Raw genomic sequence first — 19927 nt, 5'->3', positions numbered from 1 at the left:
TCTATTTTGTGCAAAAGATTGTTCACTCACTTTTTTATTGATATAATATGGGTCCAGGTCTTCCAAAGGTTCAGACACCATTCCTGGAGGTATGTCACCGTAAATAAATGGCAGTGTCTTTCCTGCCTCCAAGTCACTGTTTGGTTTTGGACCATTTTCGTCATCATCATCTGTGTGTTCTTGCTTGGGCTTTTTAGCTTTCTCTTCTGCACAACGCTTCTCAATAGCTGTGAGAGAATCTCTAGTAAAATAGCGGAAACTTTCAGGTCCTGGTGGTACCAGCAGTGCCTGTGCCATGTTTTCATCCTGCAAATTTAATTACTTTTAGCCTCTTGCATAAGAATGACCTATAAAAGAAAATTGGGTAATTTAGGTAAGCTAGTTGTACCAAGAGAAAAGAAAAAAAATTTGCTCAGAAACCCTTTCCAGGCCTGAAATAGAAGCAGCATATTTCAAGGCTGAATGAAAGAAAGAAACAATTGCTCAGAATTTATTTAGATATTTTATAAATTATTTTTCAGCTTTTTCCTGCTGATCTAGAAAAATACACTACTTCTGCCCACAAACACTACTTTGCCTATGTCCGTAGACTTGCCCAGTTAGAGCAAAATACGGATACGAGTGTTTTAAAAGTGTATCTTTTTTTAACAGCAAGTATAAACGCATATTCTATGAGGTACTCTTGAAAATTGTAAACCTGTATTTTACTAATCAATACGCTTTATCTTTCCATCTTTTTTCAAGTATTAATTAAACTTTACAAATATAAATATTTTCATTACATGAAAAAGAAGTTTTTATGATTAGTGCTGTTTAAATGACAGCAACTGAATTATGGAAGCAACAAGCATAAGTCCATCTTACTGACAGTTTACCACAATGAAGGGTAATGTTAGATACCAAAGCAGGTTAGGTTGCATTTATTGACTGACTGTGAGCTGTGAATCAAACCTACAGGCCTTTCAAGTAAAAGGAAATAGGATGTACGATCAAGACTAGGCAGAAAAGAATCCTGCTTCTAATTCTTTGCAAGGCAAGTGTCATAATATTATTTCAGACTAAAACTAGCTTGAAATCTAAGTCTCTGGTTCCCTATGAATGTCTTTGGTGCCAATGCTGGATGATGTAGTCCCTGCTGCTACAACAACCCGGTAGAGTTCCCGCTCTCTGCACCAAACTATGCATTGCAGAACAGGTCTCTTTATGAAGCCCTGCAGTGCATCAGCTGAAAGTAATGTTCTTTTCTCTCTTCCAAGTCCTTCTGCAGCAGGATCAGTTGCTTAAACTTATGCACAGTGTAGAGGTTTGAATGGCTGGAGGGAGAGGATGGCAGAAGGAAGGCAGATCTTGTTATGGAGCAGTGCCACCGAGTAAGAAATGATAGCCTAATTTGATGTCCACTTTGCAATAGTTTGTGACCTAGTGTAGTAACAATTTTAATTATGAAACCCAATTTTTAAGAGTGAGTTTCAGTGCCTTCAATGAGTTCTAATTGTGTTTTCTGTACATGAAGCCATGTAGCCTTCCTTACATTACTTCCTGAATGTGCAAAATCTGTATTCTGGAGTTGCCACATCTGGATTTGAGACATAATATTGTATTCATTTGCACATTCATTCAACAGTCTTTCTCCTAAACCTTCTTGCCTGTCTGGAGCAGTTTGCAGAAATCATGCACATGTACAGACACACAAAAAGTGCTACAGTAATGATCTTATGAAATAATGGATTCCTTTTCAAATGACCCCCCAAACCCAAAATCCTGTGTGAAGGTAGAGGGGAATGTTAAAAAGTGCTGGAAGAATCTACAGAAAACTGGAGGAAAGAAATTAAACTGCATATTCCTAAATCTGAATTACCTGTTGACCTAGGTGGCTTTTCTATGAAACTAGTGTTAAAAGGTACACCCCCCGAGAGTCATCATGGGTCTGCCTTTATGTTCAGTGCATTTGTGTAGGCTGCTTTTCATCTGTTAACAGTTATAATTACAAATGCTGTAACAAAATACATTGTCCTCACTAGAAATATATGTGTTTGTATTGCTAGAAGTCCACAAAGGGGCTAATGAATGACTAGGAAAAGTAATATTAGCAGACTTGGGGTTTCATGGTATTTCTCAGACAGTCATAAAACATCCTTTAAAAAAGTGTTCTTCTTCACAAGTTGGAAACAACACTTCAGTCCTGCCTCCACTACTGTCTAGTGCAGTTACATCTTTCCTGTGTGCTGCTATTACACAAGAAGGTTTTTCCTGTACTAAATATGCTTCAAGTATTTTCATTCATATTACAAAGCTTAAAAGAACAACCACAAATATGTATTTGATTACTGTTGCTATATGGCAATTTAACAGAACAAAGAAACAAAAGTAATTCTGTTCCCTGCACTGAGCCCTGAACAAGCTCTTAGCAATCCTTGAACTATAAACCACTCATTTGTTAGTGATAGCTTCTCTCTTCTTCCTTCACTGGTTTTACAATTCCTTGTTACCTAGTAACTAAATGGCCAGGACATGAATGATACTGGGCAGAATTCAGATAAAGAATTCTGTAGATCTAATAATTTCAGAATAACTTTCGTTAAAACCCAGTCTTTAAAAGAATAGTCTCAAAAATGCATGTGGTCCAGGCCCCTCAGAACCAGATAGTGTTCAACAAAAAGGATTTCAAGTTTTGAAATATAATTTGGGCCTAGATATTGTATGTATAAAGATTTACAAGTCTATAGATTTCATTAGAAAAAAGTAAGGTCTGATTTATTAAAGACATAGTTTTGCCAAATAAATCCATTTAATTATATTTGAGCACTGCATTCCATAAATCTTTCTCCAGTTTTTCTTCAGTCTCTTCCTTTGAATAATAATACTGAGCAATAAACAGTACCCATATGTTCTTAATTTTACGCATATTTCAGTTAATTATATTATGTCCATGGATAACTTGTTAAATTTGATTTTTGGCTATAATTATCTTCTCACCATTTACACAGAAGATGACTCAGAAAGTGAAATATCTGTGCTAACGATGTCAAATTAGTTTTGTGTGTTTCTGAAAAAGCCAGAAGAAGTGGCCTGAAGGTACCTATTTTTATGATATCTTAAATCAGACAAATAGTAAAAGTGCAAGTATCAGTGTAAGAACCAGGTGGATACTGTGATTACTTAGTAAAATCATCAGGTTATCTAACAGGTTATTTGCATTCTGCATGAGACGGTCCACATGCATACTTTTCAAGGCAGAGAAATAGCAAACCTTGCAGTTTTTCTTATGGATTTTTTTTTTCTTTTTTTTTTTTTCTTTTAGAACATTGGATTAGAATTATCTTCATGCTAAAACCTAGAAAAAGCTGACTACTGAGATTTTCATTCCATAAAACTGAAACACTGGCACACAAACATGCATTTGATTAGAGTTGGAATAAATGCAAGGATAGCAAATGGAATCTGTAAAATGACCAACCATCATATTTTTCTTATGCTAATCTTTTATTCGAGAGGCTGTAATTTGGGAATAATATCTACTTCTGCGCCAAGCACAGCAATAGCCTCTCAGATGCTAAAACCTGGATTAAAACCTCTGCTCTAAATCACTAATGTTAATAAGACTAGCTGGCTCATATTAGGCCAGTAAAGATATTTGTCCAAATCAAAAAGGTGGGGCTCCCATGCTAGGAGAGAACAGGGCTAATGGCACTTCACAAGTAAAAAGTGTAGCTGTTGTGTGCTGATGTTGTGAGAAAATTACCCCAAGTCAAACTACCACTGTCCCAAGGAGGAAAGGACTACAGAGGGTGGGTATGCCGGAAGAGTCTAAAGAAGCGAGTCATCTTAACTCCCTCTCTTAGTATTTGGGAAGCTGCTTTGCAAAATTCAGGTACTAGTTTTCTGGAAGTGAATATAAATTATGTTTAAGTTACTATACAATAATCGAATTCCAAATTGGGTAATACTGCACTCAATTTTTCCTAAAAACAAAAGGATGGGTAAATACAATTTCATTGTGAAAATGATCTAAAATAAAATATTTTTATTTAAATTTCTCATGGTATTTGTGCACAGAGGCTAATGTCACAAAGAAAAACCCATCTCCTTACGTGCTGAAGTGCTTTAAAGTATTTTTTTACAGTTACAGATTATTATCTTTTCATAACTGACATTTGCCTTGTTTTTCCTGGCATCCTTGCACTATTTTTTAATGCTTTAAAAATATTTGAATAAGAAACGGAACTCCAAAAAGAATAAATGAGCCCAAACTGTCACTGCTGTAATTCAAAATGGTAAATGTAAAATGCAATGCACAGTTAATTCAGATATCTAAAGAGATATCAAGTGAAAAATATCCATGTGTCCTAAGCCAAGGAATCCTTGAATGTTCGTTCCACAAAAGTTGGTATTTTCAAGGAAATGAGTGAACTTCCTCAAAGCTGAAAATAGCCTCCAGCATTTAGCACCTGCTCAGAACCTGCCTCTTTAAACCGTAATCTACTAATTTAAACTATGATAATTTTTGTTTACAGATCCTAACTGACTAATATGTAGGGTTTGTTGTCTTTTTTTCCATTCTTTCCAACATTTATCACTCATCTATTGTGTCATTTTCCTTAGACTGTAATTTATCTGTAGCAATGACTATAATTTTTGTCTAGATTTGTACACTCAGCTTCAGTAGCCTATAGGCATTAGTGGTATGTAACTATGCAAAATAAAAATAACAAAATCACCACCAGGTATTTATTAGTAAAATTAATAAATCATGGAAGACAAAAATACTTACTTGTTATGAGAGTATGAAATCAACTAAAGGATATGTAACAGAAATATTATTTCCTTAATAAAAAATTACTTAAAAGGATTTAGAATGGGGTAGTGATAAGTGGCCGAATATGAATTGTAGTTCACGGTGGATGAAACCTGGCCAAAGAAGAGTAAATACAGCAAATATTAATGAACTGATACTAATGTGGTGCTTCAGGGATGTTACATGCAATTTTATTGAATGTCCTCAGTAATGACTTGCAATAAGGTGTCAAAACACATTAACTAAATCTTAAGAACCTAAACCTAAACAAAAGAAAGTACTGTAAGAGTCTGGAGATCTGGGTAGAATATAATGCATGAGGTTCAATCTGACTGGTGAAAGACTAGGCAAATGGGAAAACACTCAAAGCAGAGACTGGAAAGCAAACTCAGACCTGCCTGAAAGATCCAGAAGCTGCTTCTTGGGAGGGTATCTTTGGACACTGCTCTCTTCCTCACCAAGACATTGCTATGGATAGTCTTTCCCTCTGCTTATTTGCCTGTTTGTGACCACTGCTGTTCCACAATCATCTATTCCCTCTCTACCTCATTGCTACATTCACTTTTGAATTAATTTGTTCCTATTTCTTCTTTCCCCCTGTTTAGGAGAGGAAATAGTGGATTAAGAATCTTACATCAAGGCCAACATGTGCTGTACGTAGTAAAATGGAGCAATAAAAAATAGATATGTAAAGAAATGAACCTGGATTTCTCAGATACATACCTGCAAGTTTTTGACCCCCCCCCCCCCCCCAAAATCGTTTGACCCATTTATTTATGAAAACTGATCAAAACCTCTAGGAATTCTTTACATGCAGGCCCACCTTATATTTTCTTTAACACCATAAGTTGCCCCTGAGAAGGTGTGAAAAGAGATCAAGTCTGAATACTTAAGTATTGGAGAAACCTGAACGTGGCCAAATGAAAACCATATGCAGTTTAAGAGGAAGAGAAAGGGTCTCTTTCTTAGCCCATCAACCCAGTTGTAATACAGTATTTGCTTAATATTTTGCAAATACCTTCCAGCATTAAGGATCCTTACATTCTAATGAAAAATAGATACAATACCTGTAACACAAATTTCTGCAGCTAGACTTCACTAAAGATGATCACTCCATTTTCTCACTGGTATTTTAGTGAAGATACATAGTGCTATATTTAGTAGCCATCTTATGAAGTGAAACATTATTTCTGGCTGAGAAGAAAAGATAGTCTTACCTTTCTTTTTCTAAGAAATGCCAAATCTCAGAAAGTAGCCACTGGATCTTTTGCTATCATGAAAATAAAAAGGCTGCATTTCTAGCAGAAAATGGAAATGGTAATAAAAGTTTCTCCCTGGAAGCTGAAGCTTCTTCAAGACTGGAGTTTCTTCAAGAATCTCTCATTCTTTGTTTCTGTGTCCAAAGCTTCTCAAAAGTAGTTGTGGTAGACAAAGATAAGTCTACATATTCATGGAGGTACATTTTTCCAACCTAAGAGCAAAGAGATATAGGAAAAGCAGGATGAAACATGGGTTAGTCCACAAAACCTAACACAGACCAAAAGTGCATTAAAGAATATTCTTTAAACTATATGAGTTAAAAAATTCAATTTATTCTTTTACATGCATGCTTTAATTAAAAGGGAAAAATGGGTCTTGTTGAGATTTCTATATGACTAATGCAGTCTTTAGTAGATACGGAATAACAGTGCCCAGGCTAATGGGAGTGTTCTCATTTGTCACTTGCGGAACTGCACAATATATCATTACTCCCCACTGGATTTACTGTCTTTAATCAGGAACAGCGGTTAATTCAGTCTATATTCGCATGAAAATATGGATACTTCTTCATGTCATTTATCTTAGAGAATGTCAGTATAAATGTTTGTCTTTGTGGACAAAATTTTTCATCCACCTCAAGCAATCTGTAGCAGAAAAAGTCAATTTCTTCAATTTAAATCTTGCATCATTACAAGAGCTCACCAAAGGTTGGTGTTGGCTTCCTCAGTCTTTAAAGCTTTAATAAACTGAGTATTTAGTTCACTAAATTTAAATAGTCTACTTACAGATTGCAAACTTTAGTCTTCAGCCATTGAGATAGAGATGAGATGTCTTTGAGACATTTATTCTTGATTGAACTAAATACTCTGGCTCTTTTAGTACTTCTTTATGTTATTGTTATTTTGTTCTTACTCCTAGAGAAGAAAAGAAAAAGAAGACATCCCTCTCTTTTAGGTCTCCGCTCCTGCCATAGCAGCCCTTAATATTTTCCTCCAAATATAGTGAGAATGAGCAGCCACTGTAGAAACCCTGTAGATAAAATAAAGAAAAATCTGTGTAGACACAGAAAGGGTCAAAGAGTACACAGAAGGTGGGAAAACAGAAAGCAAAAGCTTTTCACTAGACCACTGCTTCTCTTGTTTATAAAGATAGAAGATCTCCAAGAACTCCTACAGAAAATGCATTACAAAAACTAACCTAGAATTTACCTACTAACAGTTACTATTAATCTAGAATTACATTTTTCCAAAGATGAAGTAAGTGGTACCACCATTAGAGCTTCTATTTGCTTAATAACGTAACATAAGGTCATGCCAACAATTGCTAACAGCAAACTCTTTCAAAGTCCTGGTCATTTTGAGTAAGACACTGATTCAGCACAACTTACTGTGGTGAGTCACTACTGGAGAGGCTCCACTGAAGACATCTGAAAGCTGTGTCTCCAGCACTAACCTCAGGGGATCATGACTCTCATACTGCCACCAATGATACTTATTTACCAATGCATATTTTACAATGAATGTAGCTTTCCCTGGGGGTATGTAGAGGATTTCCCCATCCCTTTGCCTATTGGGTGCATCTGGATTCTGCCTCTGCAGTTGCACTGTGGCTGAAATCTGATCTCATGGTCAGATACAGCGCAAATAAGCAAAATCTGTAAGCGCTGTTGCTTGCAAGTTTTAAAATAACATGAAAGGGATACTATAACTTTCTAATAAAAGAGTAATCTTTTAATTTTAATTTAACTTATATTAAGCATTCATATGCATTTGTTTTTCAAAAGGGGAGTGTAACTTCTATCCAGCTGTTAAAATATTGCCAGTTTACAAAATGTAAAATGAGGAATTCATCTTTAATGTGAAAATTGTTATTAACACTACCAGTGCAGAGTATTTCAATAAATCTGTATTTTGAATTATAGCACAATGCAAAGTACCTTTTTTCACATGTAAGCTTATCACCTAGACTCCACCTCCCTATTTGTTATATTTTATGTCTCTTTGTACTGGCCATATCTCCAATACATAGGAGATACAGCTTTGTATCTACTAATGCTATACATCATGGTAGTATAGTAGTTATCAAGGTAGTTACAGCAAAGGAATGAGGTTAGCAGAATTGCAAGGCCTTTGTCCTGAATTTATAATAGGCCTAGGCCATAGCAGAGTAATTTAATTACAGAATTTCAATTAATAACTCATGTCATATGGTTTTTAGCATTTTTTTCTGTATAATGCAGATATTTGCAATACTCTAAAAAAAATACTTTGGGGGTTTTTTAATGTCTTTTTTTCTCACCCCAACACTAGAAATTTTCATAGGCAGGTTTATGGATTATAGAGTTTTACTATAGTTGAAGGTGATGATAGAGAATTATTTGGCTGATATCATGTTGACCAAAGTAATTTTTATTTGGGTAGATTATTCCAATTCAGCTTTCAAGAGTGAATCATAGGTAAAATCTCAGGTCTAGTCAGAGGTGTTTCCTGATGGACAGACTGTATATATTCTTTCCTGTGGGACTCCTGCCTGAACTCTTCCTCCTCTATGGCATTCTTCCTCTATCAGCATTTATTTTAAAACTGGTTAGAATATCCTTCAAACTCTGAGACATGATATTGCTTCAAAAAAATTTACAGACTATATCCTCATGCACTTGAAATCCCTTTCAGTGTAATGATGAGCTGGAAAAGATAGTTGCATATTATTGTCACATTGACCTGTGGCAAAATGTGTGATTCCATCTGAAATGTGATTTAGAAATGAAATGGCATCATTTGAAATTAGATACTCTTAAAAAGACCCTTATAGAACAATATGCCAGTGATGGATTCAGCTAAGTGAAATACCATGGCAGAGACAAAAGCCAGACAATGAACAGAAATTGTGGGCAACCATATGGACATCTAAAGTGTTACGTGATTATAAAAATGTTAACCCAGTCTTAGATTAACAAGAGACAGAGCTATCCACAAAATTAATTGTCCAGATTCAGAATTATTTGTTGCATGTTCTCCATTATCTAGATTCAACTAATTCTTAATGTTTTTTTGTACTCAAATTAAAATGTAAATGTGCTATCAAGTGAAATATTGGAACACACACCAGTATCCACTGGTGCGGAGGTATTAAAGAAGTTACAATAAAACATCACTTAGCAATACCTAAGTACACCACAGTATCTATTTTGCTTTGAAAAAAAAAAGCAAGCTCTGTAAAGTAATACTCTTTTCTAAATTTTTCTATGGAAACTTAAGAAAATGCATTTGTAACAGAAAATATTGCTTATAAACCTAAAAAGAAATAACAAATTGAACTCAGAAAATTAACTGAATCATTAAGAACCATGCAGCTGGAACACTTACTTTCCTAGTCTTACTAAGCCGCAGAAACTAATCAATACAAAACATGAAAGAACAAACTTTGTATAGCACGAGATTAATGGACTGTATTTAGACTTTGACAGTTGTCTAGGAAACCAAAAGGGAAAAATTGGAACTTCTGGCTGAGAGGCTTACATACAATTCTCAACTGCATATGATCGTTACTACACAAGGAGCAAAATGCACAGAAAGTCAGCATGAAAATAGAGTGCTTTATACCTGTGGTTTAACACAGCATATGAAAAATGTATATGATTTCTTCAAGGCGTTCATTCAGGCATCATGGTAGTACCTAATAAAACTTAACCAAGCCCTCAATTTGGAATGTTTTCCAAATGGATTATGGAAGTATGACTTTGATCTAGTCACTATCTGCATGTAATAAATCCAAAGGAGGAAAGCCTATGAGTTACAAGTTCTACCACCCTTTAAAAGGTGTCTCTTGTAATGCTGAAATTTAAGTATATTAATGAAATATTGTACTAATTAGAGACCTATGACTTTAAGTAATATACACTAGAGAATGATAGCTAGTGTTATAGCAGCTACTAGAATTTTAGTATTCTTCCTATTATAACACAAACTAAAGCAAGTTGATATGTAGGAAATACATGGCAAGCAACTTAAACAGCTGTTAGTAAAAACCTTTCAGGAAGTCTCCTTTAATACTCAGTTACAGATTCACCCAGTAGGAGGAAATTCCTCCCTAACACAGGTTGAATTTTTTTTATATCGTTTTTGGTCAGAACTTGTGTCTCAGGCCTGGCTTCTTCATATGAACTTTTTGGCCTTAAATTTAGTGACAGGCTTTTCTTTAGACACTTCATCTGAATGAACGTAAACATGAGGATTGCCCTCTTTCAGTTAAATCTGACATTGGACTACTGGGGCCTTTTGAGATTAACTACTTATTTCTGCCATGAAGTTTATTCTGCTCAGACCTAAAATAACACCATAAATAGATTGTCTTTCCTACCATAAACCCTAGCACTTTTGCTTTCATCTGTCATACACCAGTTTTACAGATGATTGGGCATTAAAATAAAGTTAAACAGAATTTTTGAAAAAGATTCAAAGCTGTTTGTGATGAGTGGAATGTGTCTTGCTCCTTGATAGGGTACATTAACGCATACACCTTCACTCATTTGAAAGGGCTCTCTCTCTCTAACATAGAAGTTAGCACAGGAAACTCGAATTTTTTGAAACAGTTTAAATTTAGGGAATTCCTTCCCTCTAAAGAGTGCTTTTCAATAGAAAACACATTCAAATATATAGTAAAATAACTATTTATCTGTGGTGAAAAATATCTTGCTTTGACTGTCACTGTGGAGTTAGGTTAACTTTTCTAAAATATACAGGGCTTCTTAATTCCCATGGCTTACTATCCTAATCAGGTAGTCTACCAGCTTGATCCTTCTTACTTAACCATTGCACAATCACATACACATTCAAAGTAAATGCTCTTAACAATAGTAACTGCAGAGAAATTTCAGTACTCAAGGAAATCAAGTTGGTATCACGTTACCTGCATCTGAGAAAAAAAAATCCTCTGTGGAACAGAAGCAAATTCACCTTCAGGTTTCCAAGATGGCCACACATATATTTCAGATATGAATAAGACATAAAAATGCTTTTGAGAAGGGCTTTTGAGAAGGCAGTGAGAGTTGTTAAGACAGTGCATCAACAGTGCATTCATTTCAACATCTGAAAACTTCTTATTTGGACATACTTAAAATTAGACCAAGAACTTTGGTTTTCTGAGAGTATATTTTTAACCAACATAAATCTGGAATTCCTTAGTGTGTCTAAATATTAAAAGATAATAGTTACACAAAAGAAAGGGCAGACTTTAAGGAAACTTGAACCAATGTAGGCAAAAATCTGGAACATGTTGGCCCAAATTCAGACTCCATGGGTTCAGGTAATTTCTACTCCCATCCCAGGACTACCAGCCAGAGAAAGGTCATGATTTCTGAGAAATGATGGCAGTTTTTTCCTCAATGAATAGGTAGCCAGGCCGCATAGTGCTATGTTGCCCTATATAAAAGGAACTATTTTTCCTGTGAACAAATAATTTCCTTTTATTCCTTGCTCATTTTAATTCTTCATAATTCTTCTTCCTGTTAAGTGATTATACTGGGGAATACTAAAGGGCATCACAAAGCCAATAGTACCGATACTCTTCTCAGCCATTTTCCATACTGGCATTTGTGATATCCTTTCAGATTTACTAGTGTCCCTCATACTTTCATTCAGGAAATCCTGCACAGCTCTATGTGCTGTTCGGATGGTCTATACATATGTAGCAACTTCAACACATGTGAAACATCAGCTTTGCTGAGCAGGTAGTTCAACAATACAGCATGTATGCAATTGATATGTCTGGAATGTGCCAGACTTGCTGCATACGGACTACACAGTCAACATATACATTTTCAAAACATGATCAGTTGATAAGGATATCTGACATCCAGCAAACCGATAGATCAAGTCAGGAACCCAGAGAAGCATCAGGAAAAACAATTCCAGGTTGAAAAAGGGACCTGTGCGCATGGTAGCTCTATGATTATACTCGCCTAAGTAAAACTAGTTAGTAGAGAAGAAATCAATAGCAATAAAGAATTAATAACTAGACAAATAATTAATCTGAGCATAAATAACCTTTTCCTTAAGGTTTTTACATGTGAAAGAGCCTCATAGAAGCTTAAGTTCTTTAATTAAACTTTAACATTTTGGTTGCATTTTTAACTGTAAAACATATTCCATTATTTGTCTTAGTTGTTAGAGTAAATGAACAGTATTTTATTTGTAGGTAAACCTTACAAAGATTGGTGACCACTTTAAAGTTTAGCAATAATTTGAAATTAGTTTTGGGATAGGTCGGCTGGTGCTTCTGGCTTTTTTTTCTTTTTTTTTTTTCCTTTTTTGTGGAAAGAAATAGTTTTGGGATGGATAATGAACAAATGAGAGAACACATACTACTGTGACCTAGTATTTAACTTGCTTACTCCTGTTTAGGATTACAGTGATAGTACGCTCACATTATGGTTACTCAAGAGCATATGGTGCTCCTACTCTATATTTTTATTTTGAAGTAATAGAGTCCCTGCCTGAGCTGCTCTTACCCGTACTCCCTCTGTCATAAAACATATCACAGTATATACTAGGGATTCCAGTTGTTCATTAGGAAAATTTTGATGAAAGCAGATGAACTGGTTGTAAGATATCTGTTCCAATTTCAAGGTCCTATGGGAGAGCAGTTAATACCAAATTTAGAGATGCCACTGGCAATGTGCTTCAGAGCTTTTAATCAGGAGTAGTAGCTGTAATGAGTATCAGCAGCTTTCCAGTGAAGGGGATGCAGTTTCCTATAGATGGATTTTATGGTCGTTGACGCATGATTTGATGGACTCACTAAAGCCACAGCTCAGAATGTGTACATTTGTTCTGTAAGCAGTCTGAGCTAGTGAGCATCAATTTTATTATGATATTTTAAACCTTTCATTTATTCATGTGAGGATGAAAAAAACATTCCCTGCAAATGGTAACAGTATATATTACTGATTAACAGTTATAAGGTAAAAAAAAAATATAGAAGAGTTACACTGAATGGCAAATAAGCTAATTAGACTTTTGAAAGTTAAGTTTCTAACTTCTAACTAGAATTTCTTGATAAAGAACAGAGTAACTGTAACTTCCTGAAACTTATTTTCAACAGTAATTTTCAGAGTTCAACAAACATATCTTAACAAATAAAAGTACTAAATATCAGAAAGTTGCATTTATTTCCCTAATAGGTTTAAATCAGGCAGAGTTCAACCAATTTTTTCATTTGTCACCTTTTGGCAAGAATAACATATAGGCAAAAAGGGCGAGGATTTGCACTTTAGAGAACAACGTCATACCTTTCTTGCCTTCTACAAAGAACTCTCTTAGTATCTGCTAGTCTCTGATCCATTAAAAGTTGTGGGACTCCAGCAATGTAATTAATACATAGCATACACATAACAAATTGTATAGGGCTGAGAATATGAGCAGCAGAAGGAAATGGACCAGTCAGACCACCAGTTAGAAAGTTCCATCTTACATCCCACCATCCTTTTTGCTTCTAAAATCCTTATTCTTCTGAAGGCAAAAAAATTTATCTCCATGTCTAATCTTTATAAGGTACAAATTAACTAATGTAATGCTATCTGATGAAGAAAAAGAGGTGAAAACACAAGATGTGTCATCAGGATATTGATTTAAACCCCCATACTTTCTACATTTTCTCCTTTCCCTTCATCCCTCCCCACTCCAGGTTACCTGATAATAAATGGAAATGACCAAACTACCACTCCAACAGACTCTGAGAGAGCACAGGGGAATTGTTTAATGTTCTCCAATGAAAATGTTAAAAGTCTTTACCTCTGCTTGCATCTAGTATTAGCTAAACAGAACTTTACAATGCAGAGCTTAATTGGCACAGCGAAGAAAATCAGTATGGGCTCTTCTGCTCATTAGAGGGAAAAAACATAGGCTAACAACACAAGCATAATTTCTATAAATATCAAGGCTAAACAACATATCTGTTTAACAGGTGCCATAAAGCTTCAAATTACAGCAGCAGCTCACATTCTAGACTTTAACAATCTTTCCTCCCAAAATGGAGATGTGCAAGAGAGCAAAAATTAAATATTAAACTGTTAGAATTAAAAAGCCTGAAACTGTTTTCTTGACAAATCAATTAGGAAAGCACAAACATGGTATGTTTTAAAAACAAACATGATAATTATTATTATTTATTTATTTTGAAGTTATACAAGGACATCACAGACACATTGATTTGGCACCATAAAAAATACAAATTAAAAACTTTATCTTTTCATATCACTACTTCAGGTACAGGCCTCACTTGCTACTCTAAGTACCACCTGAGACCAAATCCTGCTTTCTTTTTCTTATATGCACCGAGATGGTGATTTGTAAATAGTGGACTCCCTATTTTTTGGCATTTTTTTATTTCTACTGTTTTCTCTTAGAAATAATTCCTAAACTGATACTATGGTAACACATAGTTTTAATGTTAATGTGTGCCTGTATAATCGCTACTGAAAACAGAATTCACATAGCAAAAAGTGATCTTCAATTGATATTTTCCTTTTACCTTCAATAACTGACAGCTTTAATAATTACTGACAACAATGAATGAGACAATAGGTAAATGGACAATAACATGAAGAATTATAATAAGTCTTGTGATTTCTTCAAACAGTCCTATTAAGAAGCATATATTAATTAAGACAGTAATATTACAGACAAAATTTTAACTGTATCATCAGTGTGGACCTTTGATTAATTAACAGTTGGTGAGCCCATTCTCTCATACACGCAGACATGCAGCCATGCAAAAAAATGGCACAGAAAGAAAAAATTTCCTTATAGATCTTTTATAAAATCCAGCCAATAAGGGAATTTCTTCAAATACAATATGTATATTGAAAATACAGTAACAAACCACATAGATTTTATTCCTGGATCATCAGAATCTTATGAGACCTGCTGTTCCTGAGCCTGAATATTACCAGATTTTTCTTCTTAGGAAACAAGGTCACTTCTATAAAATGCTAGGAATTAATTTAGTATACCTTCATTATAAAATGATCTGATTTTACAAGTGAGACTACTGCATCACAGCATCACATTAAGAGTCTGAGGCCAGATATCAGATTTAATGAGGTTAAATGAAAAAAATCACACCATCATCACAACCAGACAGTACAAAATGGCTTTGAATTCCCCATTTCATCTTTTGCTCTTCCTTAACAGCAAACCAGAGGGTACAATCTGATTCCAAAATGTGGAAAAGATCATATTGCTAAGATTTATTATGGGTACAATGAAATGTTTTGCCAGCTTACCTGATTGAAAGAGAATGACAAATCACTGCATAGCCCAGCATCCAAAAATGATGTGATAATATATGTCTCCTCCTGAAATAGTCCAGATTTCCATCCACAAAGCTTTACTAATTATTTATAATTTCTGTATTCTCAGTGAAAAAGAAAACACAGAGACCTTTCCAGAATCCTCTCTGATTCTGCCTCCGCTTCCTGTTCTCAGTCTCACTCTATGGTACCCAACATATACCAGAAAACAGCTTATTAGGAGAAGGAGGGGGTGAAGGGTGGGGGAATGGAGGGGGAGCAGAAGTGAAAAAAATGCAGCACCTAACGTGGCAGCTCCACCTACTGGTAAAGATAATGAATCAAAACGTACAAAGCATCAGTTTATGAGGCGTCTTTATCCCAGTTTGTTCTGACCTACACATCCGAGAGTTCCTGTGTAGTAAGTTCCTCCAGGCAAGAAGCAGAACAGACCAACAAACCCACACGGATTATTGAATCACCATTTTAAAGATTTTTTCTTAAAATGATTAAATTTAAAGCCAGATATCTATATATATTCAGCAGAGAATTAGTTTGAAATGTGCTCTTTCCTTTAAAAAGCCATGGGAAGATTCCAGAGCATGGACACTGACTTCACCCCTAACTTGTGTATGCTGAATTTGTATCATGAACCTGTGTTATTCATTAAATACTACCATGCATTTTTGGCATCATGTTAATTTCTTTTATGTGTGTAAAATGTACAATACATATGTAAAAAGCACAGCTCAAAGTCTTTCCTTAGACAGCATTCCTGGGCATGTGCAAATTTACATCCGCTTACTGAGGATTCCTCTGGCCATCCTGAGAAGAATTATGAGGACAGTGGCTCCAGCATCACCTGGTCCATGGACAACAGCATTGAGTGAATAATGTGCTTCAGGCAACATATTTTGTCCTGCATGTCAATACACTGTGTATGTAGAAATGCTGAGCAATGTCAGCAAGTGTGTGTAATGTATTGACTCATAGCCTTGGGTTAGAGCTCACTACAGTTCCCAACTAATTTAAAATCAACCTACTGGCTTTGTTCAGTCAGGTGGGATTTAATGAACAAACATTATTCCACAAAACAAGAAAAAAGAGTATAGGAAACAACGAAAATTTTGCTCTCTGGTAGCTTCTGTATTTTCTTTCAGTAGCTCTTCAGTAGTGTCTAGAGACAGCCCCATTCTCTATCCCACCAGTCACATACGTTGTTCTGGATGCAAGGACACCAGGGCAGCCAGCACATATCCAGCCTGATGGCCACTACGAAATCACAACTACACAAAGCAGCAGCAGTGGTGACAACTGCATACAACTGATGTCCCTTTTCTCTAACATCATACAAATATCCCTATTTAAATTAGCATACTTAAAACACAATCCTTAAACATTTCTATCAATCTGTGAGTAGTCCTTTTAATTTCAGTTAAGCTTGCTGCATGCTTGACAAATATAAATACCGAATTCCTGAATTTGGCTAATAAAGCAAAGAGAAATAAATTTTCAGATGTATGCATTTTGTATGTACAGAATAATCTCTGTATACTAAGAAAAAGAGATGTGCCCCCAGCTTGCAAATGCAGCCGCATTACTTTCCTTGTTTGTTTTTGTAGAACCAGATCACACTGTTCAAGCAAATCCCCCCTTTTATTTCAGAGACTTTGTGGCTGTGAACATATAGCACAGTTTTTCTAAGGGGAAAAAGAAAGATTTGTTCTCCCTTTGATTTTAATATTTACATTTTCAAACTTGCAGAAGTTAAGAAGGAATGTATTTTTAATAAAAAAATGTTCATTGTCCCTAGAGCATTGGGTTTGCTTTCATAGGATTATGTTAATTTAGCAAACCAAAGAATAAAGAGAAGCTGGTGCCTTGATTTTAAACTGCTTAGGAACACTGTTTTGCAAACGTATTGTGTTTTGAAAATCAAACCAGTCCTTGGATAGGACTTTCACTTGCTTATATGCTGCATTTTTTTTTTTTTATTATTATTATTTTAATCTTAAAAATTTTTCTTAGTGGTCTTTGGAAGTTTTCTTTAGAAAGTCTTTATGTCATAGTCCAAATGTAATCATCATCTCATAACACTGTAGTTAGGAGTGGGTTATACATGTCGAGTCTGTTTCTTCTGGAAATATAAGAAAGATATATGCGGTACCTACCATGCATATCAAATGCGTACATGCTCATGTGTAAAAAATCTCTCTCCCTCCTTTCCTCTGCCTCACTAGATGCCACAGAACAGTCGACTGCCAGATATGAAAATCAGAAGAGGTCATTCAAAAGACAACCACAAATAGACTGCTTTGACAAAAGTAATTTATAACAATGCCAGCCTGGCACTTGTTTCCATCCAAATTATTAGTATAACTTTTAATGAATCATCACTGAAAGTTCATTTCTGAAATTACATTTAAAAGTATAACTTGACAAGCTCTGACATTTCTAAATAATCCGATTGTCTGGGAATCCTGCCCCAGGTGCAGTTATGCTCTCAGTAATGAGTGAATAAATGCAAAGCTATTCAGTCACTTTTAACTAAACAGCTGAAACAGAAATGCTGAAGTATCTTAGTTGCAAAGAGAAAAATGATTTTGAAGTGTTAAACATGAATGAATGCAGGCCTTGTATGAGGTTTCATAACATAAAGGCAAGCCTTGTACATAGCTCACATGTAACTTCTCAGCAATGCTAGTTTTAACATCAAGTATTTTGTTTGGTTAATACCATTATTTTTGGACAATAATTCTCTTTAGTGATTCTCAGGCGCTTTTGTGAACATTAACATGTACTTAAAGGCACCAAAATATAAGACATGCTGTCATATCTATTCCTTCAACCATTTACCTGTATTAGCCTTTGCAAGTGACCTAACTTGCAGTATTTAGCTAAGTGTGATGGATCTGACTTTAATTCAAGTTCAAGACTGGCTGATACCAGTGTATAAACCTTTGGTTTCTTTCTTTTTTCCTCCCTTTTATCTCTAGAGTGAGGAATCAAAAAATTGCTTGTAATAAATTTTGTACCAATGTTACTAATGCATATTTACAAGCCATGGACCTGACGTAGTGGCTTTTTGGCTTATAATCTGCACTTTTACTTGGGAATCTATTTTTATTTAACTGCTGCGTAGTGTGGTAAGCAAAATTTAGGGAAGGCAATACACTCAACTGCAATAGAACAATCTGGTCTAACATTTAAGGAAGATCAGTGGCAGACTCAACTTGCAAAGGAGTTTCTACAGTTCTTTTTATTCAAAAACTTGTGGGTTACACGTGGAATTTCAAAGCTGGGAAAGAAAATACAAATGTGGCAAGCAGTCAAATGCTATAGAACAGAACTGCAGAATTTCTTGGGATAAAGAGGGGCCTGAGGATATGCCTCAAGTCCATGTCTTCCCTGTATCACCAGTAATAACACAAAATTTTCTCTGTATATGGCCACTTAAAAGTATAACGACTTCACAATAAGTGAAGCCTTTGATGGTTAGATATTTTAACAGGCCACAGAGCATACTATCTGAAAAATTATTTGCTTTAAGATATACATAATAATGTCATGAAAAAGATATGTGATCAGCAGTCTGTACTTTAACGGTTGTAGCTTTCAGCTATAACAAAATTATTTTAACATTAACATTACTAAATAATAGTTAGACCCCTCCTAGTCTTGTTGAAAACAATATGAAGGACATACACAAATGGCCTCTGTCCCAGTAATTCCAAATTTTTAGTAAAAATTAATTAAAATACATCTCAAAGTATAAACCACTCCAACCACCTTCTATATGTGCCTAAGTGCTTCTAAAATACTGACCTCTAGTTACAACTTTCCTGTCGTTCAGATGACTACAATCACAATTATAAATTAGGAGTGGAGCAAAATGTACACAACAATCACAGCTTAGGGATGTCAAAAAATACTCACATGATATATAAAGTATATATATGCACACACTTTGTGTATATATATAGAAAGAGTAAGGATCTTGTGTATCTACGTTTTGAATAAATCAGATCATCATGTGAGACTGATACCTGTTTAGTCAGTGGTCTAACAGTGCTCAGTTTCACAGGTTTCTAAGTTTAAGATCATTAGCAGCAGACGATGATAAAATAAATGATCAATAAAAAGATTTTTTCTTATGCCAGTGATCCTGGAGCAAGAGGTGGGCCTAGCTGGCACACCAGTTGGTTGCAGGAGCTCCATAATCAACTTCATCTGGCATTGTTAACTACTTAGTGAGAGAGTTGGTGAAAAGTTCCATAGGTTATTGGGAAAGATGTAGCTTTCCCCCCATATATGTGCTAGATGTTTCCACTCTCTAGCATGTAGCAGGCACAGCATCTGCTGCCACTACAGAAGTTTAGGAATTTCTGAGTGCTAGAAGAAACATTCCTTCTGATCTTGTTAATCTTGCTTGATAAGAATTTTTATTTTATGTCTATTTCAGCACAATAAAGGAGAGTCATAGAAGGCAACTAATTCATAAGGAAATACTTTTTTGCATGACATACAATATACCTTAAAAGCTTACAGATATACAAGCCAACAGCTTAGGAGGATCCTGAAAA

The 19927-nt window shown here is 35.2% G+C and overlaps 1 protein-coding gene across 3 annotated transcripts in view; it reads right to left on the bottom strand.

The window, feature by feature from the left end:
- The window catches only part of LOC115609097 (sodium channel protein type 2 subunit alpha-like), a 72496-nt gene extending 56926 nt beyond the window's left edge, over positions 1-15570 (bottom strand). For 2 of the 3 annotated variants that reach the window (XM_030488824.1, XM_030488825.1), the window contains exons 1-4: positions 15339-15570; positions 6841-7084; positions 6013-6266; positions 31-347 (exon numbers count right to left, since the gene is read on the bottom strand). In XM_030488824.1, the coding sequence (XP_030344684.1) occupies positions 31-297 (267 nt within the window). In that variant the 5' untranslated portion in view covers positions 298-347; positions 6013-6266; positions 6841-7084; positions 15339-15570. The remainder of the gene's footprint in view (positions 1-30; positions 348-6012; positions 6267-6840; positions 7085-15338) is intronic. The other variant, XM_030488826.1, reaches the window with a different exon arrangement.
- Between the last annotated feature and the right edge of the window lie 4357 nt (positions 15571-19927).

Source organism: Strigops habroptila, chromosome 5, assembly GCF_004027225.2.
Source record: "Strigops habroptila isolate Jane chromosome 5, bStrHab1.2.pri, whole genome shotgun sequence".
NCBI lineage: Eukaryota > Metazoa > Chordata > Aves > Psittaciformes > Psittacidae > Strigops > Strigops habroptila.
This window is presented reverse-complemented; position numbering and strand designations above follow the sequence as displayed.